The sequence below is a fragment of the Canis lupus genome, chromosome 14 (genome assembly GCF_011100685.1).
Source record: "Canis lupus familiaris isolate Mischka breed German Shepherd chromosome 14, alternate assembly UU_Cfam_GSD_1.0, whole genome shotgun sequence".
NCBI classification, from domain to species: Eukaryota; Metazoa; Chordata; class Mammalia; order Carnivora; family Canidae; genus Canis; species Canis lupus.
This window is the reverse complement of record NC_049235.1, coordinates 27,127,576-27,146,906: the sequence shown is the minus strand read 5'-3', so window position 1 is coordinate 27,146,906 and position 19,331 is coordinate 27,127,576. Positions and strand designations below refer to the sequence as shown.

Sequence of the window (19,331 nt, the reverse complement as noted above, 5' to 3'; positions counted from 1 at the left end):
TCTAAAAATGTGCTAGTCATACACAAAAGGAATTTTAAGTTGCCCTAAGTTATCAGTAAAGAAGTGGCTGCAGGTTGGCTTCCTCTTCTACTGTGGAAGGAGTTGTCTCGGACTGCATGCATTCTGCTCCTAAGTCAAAGTGGTTAGGTTTTGTCATAATGGGGTTGTATGTAAGATGTTACTTTAAAAATAGGTTTCACAATTAAAATGATAAAAAATTCTGAAAACCACAGATCAAAGGAACAGAAATCTACCAGAAAAAAAACTCTCACAAATTTGCTGGTGATTCTTCTTTCTCCCTTTGGAAATTCACTAGGCAGAGCACACCCAGGTAATAGATCTTTTTTATTCCCCTATTGAGTAACTATCAAGTTGTTTTGGTTAAATCTCATCTAATTTCAGATCATGCTACTTGAAACAAAATTTTTATTTTTTTAAAGATTTTATTTATCTATTTACGAGACATACAGAGAGAGAGAGAGAGAGAGGCAGAGACACAGGCAGAGACAGAAGCAGGCTCAATGCAGGGAGCCCGATATGAAACTCAATCCTGGGACTCCAGGATCAGGCCCTGAGCCAAAGCAGAGCTTAAACTGCTGAGCCACCCAGGCGTCCGGACACAAGATTTTTAAAACTATAATTAAAACATTAGTTGTAAACTTGCAAAACATGTAGTAAATATTGATTGAAATAAAAGCTTAAAACAAGTTTTTAAGTTCAGTTCAAGCAAAAAGTTTTGAGTTCAAAACCAAAACCTTCTTTGTGATTGGACAATTCTTTTAAAAACTGTGCCACATTTGGAAAATAAGTCACTCAATGTGTGAGTGAATATACAGTAAGAGTCAGAAAGTCGAGTGGGGCACTGGGCTGAACACTGAAGAACAGATAGGCTTGAGGATTAAAGAAATGGTCAAATAATTTTCACAGGAAAAGGGAACACAATGAGCAAAGCATGGATAATGGAAAGGACTATTTCCAAGAATGGCCAACATTTCAATCTGGCTGGGACAGAGGTGAAGGAAAATGACAAGAAAAAAGAGTGTGGATTTAGGTATGGCCAAAATATGGAAAGTTGTCAATACCAGTAGCAAGGAAATGGGCTTTCTTCAGTAAACAAGTTAGGGAGTAATAGCAACAGAGATTTCAAATATGAGACAGATTCCAGAGATATTACAGACATAAAACAGAATTTGACAACAGAATGGAAGCCAAATGGATGAAGAAAAATAAATCAAGGATGATGCAAAAGTGGAATTCAGGAGAGAACTGAAAGGACTTGAGAGCTCTGAGCTAAACGACTTTCAATATCTACATTGATTTGTTTTTGTCAAGGGAATTTCAAAAGTAAGACCAAGATACTTGCCTGATACAAATTTTATTTTTCATGCTAAAATGTTTACAAATTTTATTTTGTCAAACACAATTACAAGAGCAACAGTTACAAGTAATTAAAAAAATAGCATTTGGGAGCACTTCTATTCCTTTTACTAATATAAGCATGTTTTGTTACATGAACAGCAACAATAATTACAATTATAGAACTGCTCAACTTGGAAATTCAGCGTGTTATGGTGTTATGATGGAGGCTAACACATAATATTAGCAAAGAGTAAGTGCCCAAACATAGTCTTTCATTCTATATTATGCTTTATTCCACAAGTAGAATCATGGATTAGAATCTATCCAGTAATGCCATCATTCAAGTATCTGACCGATCAGGTCAAGTCAGCAAGCATTTTAAATTATTTTCCAAAAATCTTACTTAATATAGTTCTATAAGGAAATATAAGACAGAACACAAGGCATAGCTTGCTGGTATTTTATGCCTAAAACAAACCATTACGTAACAAAATTATGCATATTTTGCAACTTGGCATTTGTTCCATCTTACACAATAATTAAAAGATGAATATACTTACAACACTTTAGAATCACCCAACCACAGCTGATACATTATCTCCCAGACTTCTAGTTTCTAAAATTCTGGGGGAAGTGGGACAGTTTGAACAATAATAGTCTACATGGTAGTAATATTACCTCTTGGCCATTGGCCCAATACTAACCCTTTTTGTTTTTTAGTATACAAAATATGCTGAAAACATTTCTCTTAAACACATTTCAATTAATGTAATTAAACAGAAGGCAACAATTTCCTTCTAGAAGAGCTATTTAGCTATGAAAAACTTGCCATATATTTGTTAAATTAATTTATGGAATAGTTTTAGGGTCAATACAGATATTTAATTTAGACTCTGTGCTAAACTTGTGTAAAAAGAACTATAAACATAATTATACTAGTTTTTTTAATGGAAATTATCATTTTTAATTTATCCCTATAGTAATTTTATAAATATATCACTTGCTTTTATCCAAAGTAAGGATAAATTTCAAAAATCCACTGTGAAATTTACATTCTCACTAAGCACAAAAATACACAAATGTTGGTTCTAATCAGAAATTTCAGCTAAGTGAAAATTTTTACTTTGAAATAAGATCTGGGATATAGAATAAAATTTTTGATTTAAGCACATCACAAATATATTGTTTTCATGTAAAAATAATTTTTTTAAAGAAATAATGTTCAAGTCTTTTAACCCCATCTTCTCAAACACATATATTTTCCTTAAAATAAACGTTTCAGATAAACATCTCATTTAAAATCTGATTTTATGAAAAAGAGAAATAAAATTTAATTATTCTTAGATGTATTTGAGTCATGTAGTTGCTGCTTCCAGATACTATGACCTAAAAATCATGACACAATGGTAAATAACCTTTGGTTTGCAACCTAATAACTTGAAATTCAATTCACACTGCTCACCAAAGAAGTCTGATGTATATTTGTAAATTTAAAATTTTCTTTAAAAAAAAAATCCTGTATAACAGATAAGTATGAATTTAAAAATTTTAAAATTCATTGAGAAACGATTTTTATCATACCAAAGATCTACAAGATAATAAAGTATACTAATAGTATTTTTGAAAATACTAGCAAAACCCTCAAAATCTTATATATTAAGTGCAATAATCAATACATTTTTACAAATAAAACATTCTCAAAGGCTGGAAAGAAGATATGCTAATTTTAAGAGCAATGATGTTTTTGAGTCAATCAGACACGTTTTGAATTTCAAATCTGCCACTTCCAACCTTATGTATATTTCTTAACTTCTCTAGAACTCAATCTCCTCAGATATAAAATGAGGCATTGTCAGTATCAACCTTAGAGGGCTCTTCTGAGTAATAATCAGATAATGCACATAAGAGATTACTACAGTATATGACACAGTAAATAACTAATAAATGTTGTTATATTGAGCAGTGACTTACTTTGGGGGTCAAGCACCTAACAAACTATTTTCCAAAATGAAATATAATCATTATATAAAGAATTAAGGAAGTTTTAAAAAATTGAGGATATAACCTACATCAAAACATTCAGAATTATATTGCAGTAATGATAGTTTTTGTGTTTTGGCAATCATTTTCCTTCTAACACTGCACTGTATCACTTCCAAACTATAATTCAGAAGATCTAAATTGAATTTTGTTTTGTCATGAACTCTTAAGAGAAAGTAATTACCTCACTGGCTTAAAAAAGAAAAAAAAAAAGCATGAAAAACTGCTCATAAATAAAACCAATCATTTACATGTCATATACTATATTAAAGACGGTTATTTAGCAATTTCAAGCAATTTATTCGGTATTTAATATTTTCACACTGTTCTTATTTCTAATCTCAAATACATTAATCTCTATTATTTATAAATAGCCTACTCTGACAACGTATCAGTCATATATTTATTGGAATGATCAAGGAGTATAAATTCTAACAGAAAAAAATCAGCTATAGTTTATGCTATACCAAAATATTGTACAAGTGCTCATTTTTCATTTAGAATTATTTCAGGTACGGTACTAACTTTAAAAGTACCCAAATCTTAGTTCATCAATATTATTTTGATTGTCACTATTAACTAAGTAAATGTTTTCTCTGAGTTTTTTCATACTAACCTGAGTCAACAGGGCTTCCTAATGGACTCTATTTTAAATGACAGAGCACCCACAAAGGAAACAGAAAAACTAGATCTGGGCCCAATATAACTATTTACTAAGTAAGTAATCTTCTTCAAGTCCCATAACTTCCCTATGCATCTCCTTCCTCTTCTAAAAGATGAGGATCCTGCCATCCTTTGACTCACAGGACCAGGGAAATTATATAAGAAAATTATGTAAGAAAAACATTATGAAAGAGCTCTAGAAGACCATAGTATCAGATATAATATCAATACACAGAGACTTGTTATAATATTGCATTTGGTTAGAACGACCAGTCTATTAAAAGTGTAATTCAAGAAAAAAATTATTCTTGAGTATCAGGAAAAAAATTTAACATCTTTACCATATCCTTTGAATAAGATCCAAGAGCAGTTAAAAAAAAAAATCAAAAACACATAACAATATCTACCCTACCATTATGCAAGAAAAAAATTCACTGAACAATGCTCATTCATTCTTCCCTATTTTTTTTTTAATGGCTATAATTTTGTTTCACCTGAATGTGTTTTTGTAATTTTATTAACTTACAGCCTACTCTGTTCCAGGCTTATTCTGGCAAGTTACTTAAACCTCTCTGAAAGCAGTAACAGGTGATCCTCTTTTCCTCTACTGTTGATTTGCACTTATTTTAAATTCTAGGTTTTTCTACCTTATACTTCATGGAATGTAGGTATAATAAAGAATTTTTAATTAAAAAAACGAAGACAAAAAAATGAAGACAAAATATTTAAAACTAAGTCACTAAAAGTAAATGTTCCCTCATTTTTCTATCTCTTCAGCAGACACTATGCATGCACTCTAAAAGGATATCAGAACCACAAATCAATAGAAAATTCCATTTAATTTACACTACATACCTTTCCAAGGTTAAAAGATACAGAGCAGAAAAATAAATCAGGATTGATTTTTGAAGGAGGCATATCTGAAGGATGATTTTGAAAAAAATGGTGATTTTGAAGTACACAGGACTCAAGGACAAGAAAACAGAATATGATTAAAAAGTTTTTCAAACATTTTATGATTTTCCACAGTGTCACTGAAATACTATTATCTCTAGGTAGACAGGTGACCAGTCAGGTATATAGAAAGACTTGGAAGCCCTAACAGATGGTTAATTAAAGGTTACAGAATTAGAAATTTTGAGGCAAAAGAGGATCTAAATAATACTCATGTAAAGATGTCAAAAGACAGGGAAAATGAAATGCAAGGGATTTGAAAAATACAAATAGAATCAATATATTAGAGGCGTGTAGTTTCAAGGAGAATGGGAGTAGTCAAAAAACACAGCAGAAGAAAAACATATTAAGACTGGATTTGACAGTGAGTCTGTAACAAATATGATGGGGTGACTTTTAACAGTGAAGATGGATGAGTTCGCAATGGATTAAGGTAAGACAAGCAGTTAAAAAAAAAAAAAAAGTTTGCGCATTCCACCCATTTAAAATGTTCACTCAGGAAAAGGTGGAGAAAATATGAAAGCTAAGGAGAGACCTGAGTGTTTCAAGGCAGAAAGGAGGCTTCATTCACTCTAAATAGTTAGACAAAGCTTGTGTGTTATAGCTGGAGTCTGACTGATACTAGGTATGTTTCAGATATAAGTTAGGCACTTTTTTGGGGGGGAGGGGGAGACCTGACTTCTGTCACTAGGAACCAGAAAGAAATTCATCTCAAGCCACGTATTTTATTTTATTTTATTTTTTTGGTATCACAGTCGGCCCCTACCCTCAGTGGTACGTATTTACAAGGTAATCAGAACCTGATAAGTGAAAAGGCAAGAAGCCCGAATGGAAAATGGTATTGAAGATATAAAACAACGATGTGAAAAAGTAATTTATACTTGAAAACAATTTTAAATAAAATCCAAATAAAAATTTGAAAATTTTAAAATGTAACCACTAGAGGCATGATATCCATGTGAAGTGCAAAGTGATTAATTTTTTAAAAGGATAATACAGCTCTTAATTTTGATATAGCCACCATCGCTTAATGACAAAATTTCTTGGATAATTTCTACCAAAGACATAATTTCCTCCTTAAAACAGGTATAAAATGGATGACATGGGTGACTTACATACCTAATAGTTGTGAAAAGTATCTCTACAACTTCTTAGTATGCAAAGCAATATTTAAAAAAAAGTGGAGAATCAAAATACTTTATTTCAAAACTATTTTATGCCTGATCCCATATGTAATTGGAACCATATTCACATTCTGTAAGTTTCTGAATTTCATTCTCCTGTTTATTTTTATGAGCGACTTACTTTGTTGAAACTGTACTTTGATATTTATTAAAGCTGTATAAAAGCCATGCAAAGTTTATTTACAATATTGTACATTAACTATGTTTGAAGACTACACAAAAATTTCACAAAACTTACTTACATGGAAAGACATGTGAAACGGGGCTTTAAAAAATTTTTAGGTACAGAACTTTGCAAAGATTATTTTGGTTTCTAGTGTTATGCAAGTACTAGCTTGAAATAAGACTGTCAAAATGTGCAAATGAGTAGATTTTCAACAAATGAAAAACTACAAATGTTTAGCTAAAAGCTAAAATATCCTGAAATACTACTATGTAGCAATGGGAATTTGTAAAACAGAAAAAAAGTTATTTTTTAAAAGTCTTTCATGAATAACAGGTTCTCGGTAATATTCTATAAAAACATCCAGAAATAAAGTTTCTCCAATTATGTTCATCATCAAAATTATGTTTCCAGTAGTCACTGAAGCTGTGAATTATAGATAATTATTTGTTGTCCTACCTGGGAAGTCTCAATGTCCCCATTAGGGGAGGAGGGGGAAGAAAATCAGCAAATTTAGATTCAAGTAAAAGATCCTGGTACAGATATGAACACAGAGTATAATGTACAAGTCCACACAATTTTAACTGTACCCCTAAAATGGAAGTGTAAACTTTAGGTTTGTTCAATTGAAGATCTTCTATCAGGAAGTAAGTACCTCATCCTTCCGAGTTCAGAAAAATATCAATAGGGATTTCTTCTCCAGTGGCATCTCTTTCGGTTTTTACTGTTGTGGCTGAAGTACATTTAGATACTCAGATTGCCCCAACTGATAAGTTGTGTTCCTTCCACAGTCAACATACTGGTACCTCTCCTGGGATATCTGTTCAGAGTGTCCGAAGTATGTTGTTGTCACAGTAACTCTAAAAAAGAAAACAACGAAAAAAAAATATATATATATATATAAAACGTTTCCTAAACTGAGAATACTTCTATATATCAAAATTTTCTTCAGAGACTGATTAATGATAATTTTGTGGATGTGGACCTCTTGGGGACTATTTCCCTAATAGAAAACATAAATGCTGGTTTAGCAAGCCTTGCTCAAATAATTATACAAAGCAAAATATGTTTCCAGAACACTTATCATGAAATAAAAATACATTCATTTCACTCTTCAAAATAATTATAGAAGTGGCTGGGTGGCTCAGTTAAGCATCCAACTTTTGGTTTTGGCTCAGGTTATGATCTCATGGTCATGGGATTGAGCACTCCATCGGGCTATGTGCTCAGCAGAGTCTGCTTCAGATTATTTCTCCCTCCTCTATTTCTCAAATAAATAAATAAAATCTTAAAAAAAAATCATATAGTTCTCTTATCACAGGAAAAGGATTATTTAGATGTCAGCTAATGACCCAAACACCAAACCTATAACCTACAATTTTTTAATGGCTTTGAATAATACCCATCTTTCAAACCAGTAACAGTATTTCTCATTACTTTTAAGGATTATTTACTACAGGCAGTCCTCCTCTCTGTCCCAACCCCCTCCTCATTTTCCAGCATTCTTGCAAGGTCCAGATTCACTGCTTAGTGGCCATGTCATCCTTCATTGCTTCCTTGAGCTCCTCTTTTCATCATTTGTAAAGTGGAATATTTACTCACCTCATAGAACTTTTATAGGGTTCAAAATTCAATTGAACTGATATTTGTAAAGGCGTTGCATATGCTATAAGCCAATGTTATACATCTTAATTTAACAAAGAAATACCTCAAAAAAAATTCATACTTACTGCATCATGAGTACTATGTTATGCACTTTGATGGACATCAGTGTACAGAAATCACTGTTAAAAAGAAAAAATGTGAATAAATGCAAGCTATATTATAAATTTAAAATTATTTAATTATGATTCCTCCTGTGTTACAACTAATAGAGATACTATAAAGAAGATATAAGTGGAGTGCCTGGGTGGCTCAGTTGATTAAGCATCTGACTTGATTTCAGCTCAGGTCATTAACTCAGGGTCCTGGGATCCAGCCCACCATCGGGCTCCCTGCCAGAAGGGAGTCTGCTTCTCCTTCTCCCCCATCTTCCCCCTCCCCACCTTGAGTGCTCTCTCTCTTTCTAAAATAAACAAATAAATCTTAAAAAAAAAAAAAAGATAAAAGCATTTATTGACTCAAAACTTTCTATAGCTCAAATAATGGTTAAGTATCTTCATGACTTTTTATTCTAAAAACAGACATGCTTTCCTACTATAGAACTTGTAGAGCTATTTAACCCAGGCTACAAATTATTGCTACTTTTTACTCACTTTTTGAAATTTTAGTAAACAGTCTACTACTTAGAAATTCTATGTAAGCCTGGTATAAAGGTGATAAAAATGTATCTTTTTTCTTTTTTTTTTAAGATTTTATTTACTTATGAGAGACACAGAGAGAGGCAGACTCAGGAGAAGCAGGCTCTATGCAAGGAGCCCGATATGGGACTGGATTCCGGGACTCCGGGATCACGCCCTGAGCTGAAGGCAGATGCTTAACCGCTGAGCCACCAGGCGTCCCTTATCCCTTTTTTTTACTCAGTAAGAGTCAATAAGAGTCAATAATCAGTTAGATTCAACTGAAAAGCCTGAGAATTTCAAACCAATAATAGAGTATTATAAATTACTAGTATTTTTTTTTAGTTCTCTTACACTAAAAAGTCAACAAATACTAAAATATGTAAGAATATCTTAATTCTGAAAAATAAATAAGTAAAAAACAAATATTAAGTATATAGGTACATAATGTACATAAATATTATGTATGTTGACAAGGGCAAAGAGAACAGAAACAATCAGAGGCCAACAGGATTATTCCAAATGTGGTTTCCATGTCCATATACTTTATTCTTCATACTTTATAATTTAATGAGAAAATGATTAAAAATCAAAACTTACTACATATAACTCATTTCCTCTGCTATGATAGTAGGTACTGTATAATCAATCTGAAAAGCAAAAAATGAAAATAAGCCAACTGGAAAGAGGATCAAAGAGTCAAGTATTGCAGACACATTTCATACATAATCTCAAGGTTTAGAAATTTCTCCTTTTGCAAAGTTGATTCTAAGACTTTCTCTTATACATGGACGGGACACATGTCAAGGTCAGTTTTTTGTTTTTTTGTTTTTTTTTTAAGGAAATCTCCCCACCTCCCCTTGACTCAAGTTAATATGATAGACAAAGTCAAGATTCATTTAACTCCTCCAAAGTATTTCATGATGGAAGCTTACTTGTTTCATATCCAGTGGGCCAATATTGGTTATGTTGTTTAAGCGTGCCTTTCCAATAACTGTTTTTGAAAATTGAACTTGTGCAGTGATGTTTTCAACTTCAACAGAATAGTAGTTATTGTTTGTTATATTTAGTGTGTTCTGCAAAAGAAAGATAAAAAATGTATAAACATAACAAATATGTACTCAGAATTAATTTTAGGGGCACTGGGGTGGCTCAGTGGTTGAGTGTCTGCCTTTGGCTCAGGTTATGATCCTGGGGTCCTGGGATGGAGGATGGAGTCCGGCATCAGGCTCCCCACAGAGATCCTGCTTCTCCCTCTGCTAGGTCTTGGCCTCTCTCTCTGTCTCCCATGAATAAATTAAAAATAAATAAATTTTTTAAATGACCTCAAAAAAATAAAGACTTCAGCTGTGGCCATGCTTCAGTTATTAGGAGGAAGAAAAGTATTGCCAAAAATATCAAAGGACATTAAAGGAACTGCTTATTTGGTTTTATGGTGAGTACTATGTATATAATATGCTGATAATAAACACAATAAAAAGTCCAAAAAGTGTATTGTACAGGAATATAGAAAAATGAATGTTAGAAAATCTATTTGTAGTCTTAGCAAAAATTCTATTAAAAATTTAAGTTTCACCTAAGTTTTTGATAAATGTTAATATATAAATATCTTCACAGTCAATATTAATAAGCTACTTCCTAGTCTACTAAACACAAAGATGACCATTTAAAATGTTAAATAATACTTTAAATAAATTTTGTTTAAAAGAAATTGGATTTTAACTTCTGAGTAGAGATTCTAACTGGGTCACTTTGAGGAAGAAATGTGATACATTCAAAGTCTGTTGCAAAAAAATGGAGCTATATATTTCTATGCTTAATAGCTGGGGCAACTTCTGCAATTCTAATTCATAATGATTATCTTAAATTATTTTAGAAAATGACCAATGAAAAAATGTTAAATCAAGAGACAAAAAATAACAAATAAAACATCCAGAATAGTCATCACGAAGATATCAACAGAAACTAAATGATAAATATTTGTAAGGCAGATTGTAATGGTTATCATCTACACAAAAGGTCCTTATAAACCAAAAAAGAGGGCAGCCCGGGTGGCTCAGCGGTTCAGCGCTGCCTTCAGCCCAGGGCCTGATCCTGGAGACCCGGGATCGAGTCCTACGTCGGGTTCCCTGCATGGAGCCTGCTTCTCCCTCTGCCCTGCATGGAGCCTGCTTCTCCCTCTGCCTGTCTCTCTCTCAGTGGCTCTCATGAATAAATAAATAAAATCTTAAAAAAAAAATCAAAACAAAACAAAACAAAAAAACAAAGCCTTAAGAGGAAAAAAAAAAGCAAAGCATGAGTAAACAAATCAAAAGAGTACAAATATAAATGGCCAAGAAACACTTAAAAATTCTCAAATTCATTTATGGTTGAGAAAAAGTTGAATTTAGTACAGAATATTGCTTTAGATACATTACACTAGTAAAACTTGTAGAAAGCAACAAATTCTATTCCTGACAGGGATATGAGCAAAAGGGTCTATTTTTACATTCCTGGAAAACATGTGAAGTCTTGCAACCATTCAAATAAGGAAACTAGCAATATCCACTAAAATAAAAATAATGTATATCCTGTGACCTATCAATCCTACTTTTGAGCATTTATTCTAAAGAAATAAAAATATTAGGATGTTAATGACAGTAACATCCTAAACAAACAAACAAAAAAACTGAAAACAAAGTGAATGCCCATTCACAAAAATGGCCGAATAGCATTAAATCATTACATGGAATATTATGTGGCCCACTGGAAAGAAGAGATTAACTCTAAACCAGAAAATTAGGAGAGATTTCTACAAAGTATTAACAGGTGAGAAAACCAACATGTATAAAATATGTACAAAATATTATTCTTTGAAAATAAGTATTAAACTAAAAAAAAGCTAAATGTGAGCTTATAAATTAATATGAATATGGAAAAAGGTAGAACAATGCCATATGGAGTAAATGGAAAGAAACAACAGTCTCAGTAAACAAGGATTAAAAAAAAGAACATGGTAGGGGCACCTAAGTGGTTCAGTCAATTAAGTGTCTGCCTTGGGCTCAGCTCATGATCCTGGAGTTCTGAGATGGAGCCCCACTAGCTTGCTTTTGGACTCCCTGCTCAGCAGAGAGTCTGCTCTTCTCATTCTCTCTACCCCTCCCTCTCCCACCACCGTTGGTTTGCTAGCTTTCTCTCTCAATAAAGTCTTAAAAAAAAAAAAAAAAAGAATATGCTAGCAGTGATTTTGTGACCCCATTTTTGCACTAATTTATAGTTATAAATATAGAGAATTTTTAAATCCCATAATAGTAGAAATAACCTTTATCTAAATATATAGTTTCATTTACTTGGCTCTTATTACCCATGTCAATTTAATTTCTAAACACTACAGGAAAGGGTTGTTAATCTGAAGTCAATAGACTTTCTGATACACGCCAAAGGGGATTCAGAAGAATCTTGGAATCCTTTGCACATGCAAAATAATGCTGGTATGTTTCTTTCTCTGAAGTGTCCATAGCTTTCAGTAGAATAGTGAAGGGATCAATGATGCAAAACAGGTTGAGAATAAAACTACAAGAATTAGAAAAAGATGTATTGAAGATTTTTTTTTAAAGATTTTATTTATTCATGAGACATACAGAGAGAGAGAGGCAGAGACATAGGCAGAGGGAGAAACAGGCTCCATGCAAGGAGCCCGATGTGGGACTTGATCCCAGGACCCCGGGATCACGCCCTGAGCTGAAGGCAGATGCTCAACCACTGAGACACCCAGGCGTCCCTAAAGTAGTTCCTCTAATGTACCGAAGATTAAAAAGATAACAAAAAACAACAGCCAAAAAAAAAAAAAAAAAAAACCCAAGACAGAAAGTTTAGCATTATCAGACATTTTGTTGCTGAGAGCAGTGAGAATCCACTTAATCTGTAAGTCAAGAGATCACAGTCGTAAACTTTTAAGTAGGGCAGCCTGGGTGGCTCAGCGGTTTACCACAGCCTTCAGCCCAGGGTGTGATCCTGGAGACCCCGGATCGAGTCCCACATCGGGCTCCCTGCATGGAACCTGCTTCTCCCTCTGCCTGTGTCTCTGCCTCTTTCTCTCTCTCTCTCTCTCTCTCTCTTTCTCATGAATAAATAAAATCTTAAAATAAACTTTTAGGTAATGATGACTTATTATCAAAGGTCTTAAATGATCTGTGATCTTTAGTTAGCAAATTTACACTTAGCAATCTATCCTATAGAAGTAACCTGAAATGGAAACAAAGTTTAAGTACAAAGATGTTTTCTGAATATTTATAATAGCAAAATTAAACATCTACTAAGAAATGGTTGAGTAAATTGTAATACATCCATATAAAAGACTACATGAAAGCACTTAATATGGGAAAATTTAGTGAGATTTCACTTAAGGTAAACTGTGCATGTGTATACACTTATACACGTGTGTATCCCTTATATACATTATGAAAATACCTGACTACATTTCTAAATGCATATAAGTATGCAAATATATACATGCATTATTAGCAAATATATGTATATATTTATAGTTAGATCTAGGTAGAAATAAAAATATACATCACAGTATTTTTCAAATGTATTACAATGATTAATATGTTCATAAGCAGAAAGACAAAAGTTATTAAAGCAGAGTAAGCAGTACTAATGTATATTCATTTTAAGAAACAAACGCAGTACTATATAATCCACTTTTCAAAATACTGATAGAGAACCTATGGAAAACTCAACCTCATCTGATGGTAATCCAGTCAAGCTTAATGTTTATCTTATATAATAATATTATTTCTTATTTAATGTTCATACGTTCTAAGTGTTAGCATCCCAAAAAGTGGGAATTCCTGAATATTTACTGAAAATAAAGTATATTTACATCTAAATATATTTATATTTAGAATGGAACATCATAGGACTTTTTAATCTTTTATTATGAATTTATAATATTTGATACTAAAACAAGTTTCAGAGGTTGGCCAAAAGAAAAATCTGGCCACTGCCTTAAACGCTGTACAAAAAGAAAAATACAATTCTCATTCCAGATGACTGTTAAAGTGAGAAAATATGGGACGCGAGAAAATATGGGACGCCTGGGTGGCTCAGCTGTTGCCTTTGGCTCAGGTCGTGATCCTGGAGTCCGGGGACCAAGTCCCACACTGGAATCCCTGAATGGAGCCTGCTTTTCCCTCTGCCTATGTCTGCCTCCCTCTCTCTGTGTCTCTCATGAATAAATCAATAAAATCTTAAAAAATAAATAGAGTGAGAAAATAGTCAACAATTATTCACCAGTCATATGAAATGATTTATAATTAGCATTATGTTGTTTTATGCACATTTTTTTCCATAGATGCAGTTGTTTTTTTAAGCCAGGAGATTAACAACTTTTGGTGGTAAGTAATGAGGATAAATGGACCCAGGAGAGTTCTTTTTCTCCTGTAATTAATGAGCAATTCCATTTTAACATACCATTCCCCTATACTCCTGTCCCTCCAAACCTCTCTCCTCACAACTACAACCAGAGGTATCTCTATTTCTACCTCAAGGATATGAACCACCCCTGCAAGGAAAACCAACTAGAATCCAATATTGCTCTTCCCAACAAACCCCTGCCACACAGATGCACCCTTGTGGCATGACCAATACACATTTTCCTTTTTAATTATTTAGTGGTTTCCAAACCATGCTTCTTTTCAAACAAATGTTAACAGTTAAATAGGCAGACCTTCTCTGAGGTTTTGTTTGTTGCTTTCAGGAGTAGGGAGGCTGTAGAGTACTGAAACACCACTGTCCAGGAAAATACTGTGGATATTTTCCCACTCACTAATTTATAAGAGAAATCAAACAGTCATCTATACTTTATCTTTCAAGACCATAAAGGAATAGTCTGGTAAAATGACAAAAAAAAAAAAAACAAAAAAAAACCAAAAAACAAAAAACAAAAACTGTACTCCACCAAATACAAGGAAAAGAAAATGGTATATTTATAACATTTATAGAATCAATTATTTTAACACTTTGCTAGAAGCTAGTTGAAGTCAAATGTTGAAAAGTGAACAAACTGTTAATATTTTTTTGCCCAAGATTGTTCATTTTACCATCTTAAAGGCAACTTCAAATGCTTAAATGATTCTTGTATACACAATTGCCAGTACTATTTGCCATTTTCAGCAGAACCAGAAATGATAAAGATCAATAGCAGACACACAGAAGCAAACTGACCAGTGCCACATTTAATATTCTCTAAAGGGACAAAGGCATACTTAATATCATAAAGGAATATAGTAAAATATTTAACGTAAATTTGTACTTACCGTGATATTTAAATATACTGTACGCTTTTGAACATCATAACTGACGTATGCTGATTTTACGCCAATGTATTTCACGTCAATAGAGCGAGGGAAAAGGAAAAATACAGCCAATCCAGAAAGGAGCAGACAAACAAACACAGAAGCCATCACATACAGCTTTCTGAAAAGAAAAATGAAGTACTGAAATACATGTGCATCAAAAAGTACATAATAAAAACATTTAGAGAAGATATTTTCAACTTGAATTTTCCCTATTATACTTGCAGTAGATGTACAATTTTACCAACTTTTTGTATTATAAAAATATTTAGTAGGATTGGGTTTGGTCTATTAAGTGTTAAAATGTCCTCCTTAAAAGACATATGTACCATTTTGGAGACTGGGATTTCAGGGCTATCGTAGGTAGAATATTTACTACAGTAATTCCTAAACCAGGCTATACACTATAATTAATTAAGCTGAGGAACTTCATAAAAAAATAGACTTCAAGACTCCCTTCTCTCCCTTCTGAATTCACTAAAGCAGAATTTTCACATGTGGGTTTTGCCATTATATAATTCCCTAAAGTGACGGCTCATCAGAACCTGTGAAATCCTTAAAAACATAATGACATAACCACATGCCTCATCAATCTCACCAAGTCGCACTAACACTTTGAATCTCTCATTCCAAAGTATTTATGTACTCCAGTTTTAAAAATACTGTTGACATTAATCAACTCTGCTTTGATGATGTTGTTAAACTGTTTTTTTGAAAATCAGGAAAGGAGTAATATTATGCAGATATAAGACAAGAAAAAAATAAACTTTCTATGCCTTTACTATTTTTCAAATTCCCCTTGAAATCTAGCTCTTCTTTTTCTCGCTCTTTATTTCCAATCTCCAGGGATCCGCCTCCATCCTCAAGTTTACCCTCCAAACTAGGGTTTCAAAATACAATTTTCCTGATTTCTCCAACAAATAACTCCACAGCAGCACCTTTGTTTCTTTCTATGTCTTGCATGTCACTTTATGTCATTTATTGGTCTGTTTCTATAAGTGAACTCTCCTCATTATGGGCCACATCTTTCATCTTCTTTCCATGCTTGGTAATTTTTAATTGGATGCCGACTCATGTATTTTACCATGTTGAGTGTTGGATATTTTAGTATTCCTGCATATATTCTTGAGTTTTGTATGGGGTAGAGTTGAGTTTCTTGAAAACAATTTGAACCTTTTAAGGTCTGCTCTTGGGTTTTGTTAAGCATGAGCATTACAGCTTTTAATCTACTGTTTTTTCTGTTACTGTGGAAATAATCCTGAGTACTCTACACAATTCCCTATGAATTATGAAATTTTCCATAGTGATTGGTGGAAACTATCCCTAGCCCTATGTGGGCTCTGAGGATTGTTCCCTCTGTCCTGTTTTGCATGGTTCTTCCTTCAGTCTCAAATACTTTCCTTATACACATACACTGACCAGTACTCAGCTAAACACTCAAGGAATACCCAGTGTGGCTCTCTACTGCCTAGTAGTACTATGTCCTATTAAGTCTGGTCTTGGCCTCCTAGATTCCCATTACCATTTATCTCCTCAGTTTAGGGGCACTGCTAAACTCTGTCTGGGCTCTTTCCATTGTGCTGTGGTCTGGTATTTTTCCCTAGACACTAATGTGATACGATTGTAGGACTTACCTTATTTGTTTTTCCTTTCTCAAATACCACTGTCCTGTACTGACTGATGCCTATTGTCCAAAAATATGGTTTCATTTATCTGTCTGGTTTTTTAGTTGTTTTATACAGAAAAATAAATCTAGTGCCTATGAGGATTCCATCTTGGTCAGAAGTAAAAAATCAAATTTATTTGATTTTGTATTTGTAGCCCTTTGTTTTTATGCAAAGAATCTTATTCCCTAATGGCATTAGTACATAACTATCTGCTTTATGTATCAGTTTCAAAATGATACTAACATTACTTCTAATAATGTAGCTATTGAGTGCAGTTTAAACTTTTGTTTTTAGTTGTCTTTGTCATTTAGAACATGTCTTACTAGACATTGACAGTCAAAATGAAATACTGTCAAGTCACTTAAAAGTGATTCTCTCAGGGATGCCTAGGTGGCGTCTGCCTTTGGCTCAGGTCATGATCCCATGGTCCTGGGATCAAGTCCCTCATTGGGCTCCTTGCTCGTGGGGAGCCTGCTTCTCCCACTGCCTGATGCTCCCCATGCTTGTGCACAGTCTCTCTCTGACAAATAAATAAAATCTTTTAAAAAAAGTGATTCTTTGATCTGTGGTTATGCCACGAACTGGAATTCAGTTAGAATCATTTGTTTCAGTTTTTAGGAATTTTTCTTTTTCCTTCTGATTTCAACTTTTAAGTTCTCTTTTAAAAAAAATGTATTTCTAAAGTCCAAACAATATAAATACATATACATACAGAGATCTCACTTGCTTACCTGTTCCCCCTTCCTAGTTCCCTCCCAAACTCTCAGAGTAATTGTTTTAGAAGTCTTTGGTTTATCATTCCACTGTTTCTCTCTCCTTCTCTGTATGTATGTGTTTATTCAGATAAAAACGTACTTTGGATATCGACAGTAGTACAATATAGAGTTCTCCCTCATTTCATCATCGTATAGATGTAGCATAACTTATTCTACTAGAACCTCATCACTGGCCATTTACATTATTTCTAGTCTTTTGCTATTACAAACATTGGCACAGTGGATAACTTTCACAAAAGCCACTGACTATATCTGACAATTATCCTTAGAAAAAAAATTTCAAAGTAGAATTCCTGAGCCAAAGGGTCAATGTATATGTAATTTTCCTAGGTAATGCCAAATCCCCCTTTACTAATAAGGTATGTGTGTGCTCATTTCAGACAGTACTGCCGACAAAACACTGTCAAAATTTGGAGTTCTGGCTAATCTGGTAGATAAGAAGTGGTATTTCAATGTTGTTTTAATCTGTTTTTCTCTTATAAGACTGAACATCTTTTCCCATGCTTAAAAGACATCTGTATTTCTTTCTTGTGGACTAGTCATTCATAATATCTGTGATAATGTACAGACATCACTCCCAGCTTGCCATTTATATTCTGGCTTTAATTAAGGTTTTTGTTTTCATCTTATAAAAGTTAATCTATGCTCTGTAAGATGAATTCCATCTTTTCTTTCCTCACTGGATTTTGAATCAAATGCAGAAAAGGTTTTTCATCCTAAGATTTAGAGGAATTAAGCCTAATTTCTTGAATATTCATAACCATCTACTATAGACTTAAAAATCCCTGGTTCATTTTCCTTCCATAGATATTTATTTTCAAAGGTTTTATTTATTTGAGAGAGAGACCACAAGCTGGGGAGAGGGACAGAGGGAGAAGCAGACTCCTTGTTGACCAGGGAGCCCGATGCAGAACTCGATCCCAGGACCCTGAGGCATGATCTGAGCTGAAGGCAGACACTAAACTGACTGAGCCACCCAGGCACCCCTTTATGAATGTTTAAATATTCTGCTCTACTGGTTACTTGTTTGGAGCACTGCAGTCAAGAAGCATGCTAATCTGATTTTCTGTCCCTTATAAATTAATTGATCCTTTTGCCTGGTTTTATCGAGGTTTTTTTTCTTTCTTTTTTTAACCTTCAAAGTCCAGTCATTTCACTAGGATGGGTAGAATATTTTGAAGTTCATGTCTTGTTTTACTTTAGAGAAGTGTTCTTGAACTGAATGTTTAGTATTTGTTCAGTTTGATTCCTTTGATTTTTCTTCAGAGGCTTCAATAACATGTGTGTTCAATCTTCTTTGTGTTCTATACCGTTTTATCTTACTTTTCATTAACTGTGTTTTCATTTCCTCCTTTGTAACTTCTACTTCCTTTGCCATACTTTACAATTTGCACTTGTGTTCTACCAGTTTTCATTTCCTTGGTTTCATTTCTGAAATTAATTTTTTCTAATTCAAGGTACATAGGTTTTCCATGTCCTCATGTTGTTTAGTCATCTCATTTCTGAGCTTTTCTATTTCCAACTCCTGCAATTCTTTCATAGCTTCCATAGTTTTCTTAATTTCTTTTAGAATAATTTACAATATTAAGTTCCAGTTTTCATGTCTCCTGATATGCTTCTACTATGGGTCAGCATTTTGTTTCAGTTCATTTTTTTTTTTTTTAAGATTTTATTTATTCACGAGAGAGGCAGAGACACAACACAGCAGAGGGAGAAGCAGGCTCCATGCAGGGAGCCTGATGTGGGACTCGATTCCGGGTCTCCAGGATCATGCCCTGGTCCGAAAGCAGACGCTCAAGCACTGAGCCGCCCAGGGATCCCCACTTTTTTTTAACTGTCTTTGTATGATGCTTCATTGCAATACTTTTTTGTTGCTCATGTTTAAAGGACATGTTTTTGTACCTT

The 19,331-nt window shown here is 33.5% G+C and overlaps 1 protein-coding gene across 2 annotated transcripts in view; it reads right to left on the bottom strand.

Moving 5' to 3' along the window:
• Positions 1 to 1,359: 1,359 nt before the first annotated feature.
• TMEM106B (transmembrane protein 106B) overlaps positions 1,360 to 19,331 on the bottom strand; it is a 29,647-nt gene continuing 11,675 nt past the window's right edge. For both annotated transcript variants that reach the window (XM_038556954.1, XM_038556955.1), the window contains exons 4-8: positions 14,945 to 15,104; positions 9,578 to 9,718; positions 9,243 to 9,292; positions 8,094 to 8,147; positions 1,360 to 7,223 (exon numbers count right to left, since the gene is read on the bottom strand). In XM_038556954.1, the coding sequence (XP_038412882.1) occupies positions 7,085 to 7,223; positions 8,094 to 8,147; positions 9,243 to 9,292; positions 9,578 to 9,718; positions 14,945 to 15,104 (544 nt within the window). In that variant the 3' untranslated portion in view covers positions 1,360 to 7,084. The remainder of the gene's footprint in view (positions 7,224 to 8,093; positions 8,148 to 9,242; positions 9,293 to 9,577; positions 9,719 to 14,944; positions 15,105 to 19,331) is intronic.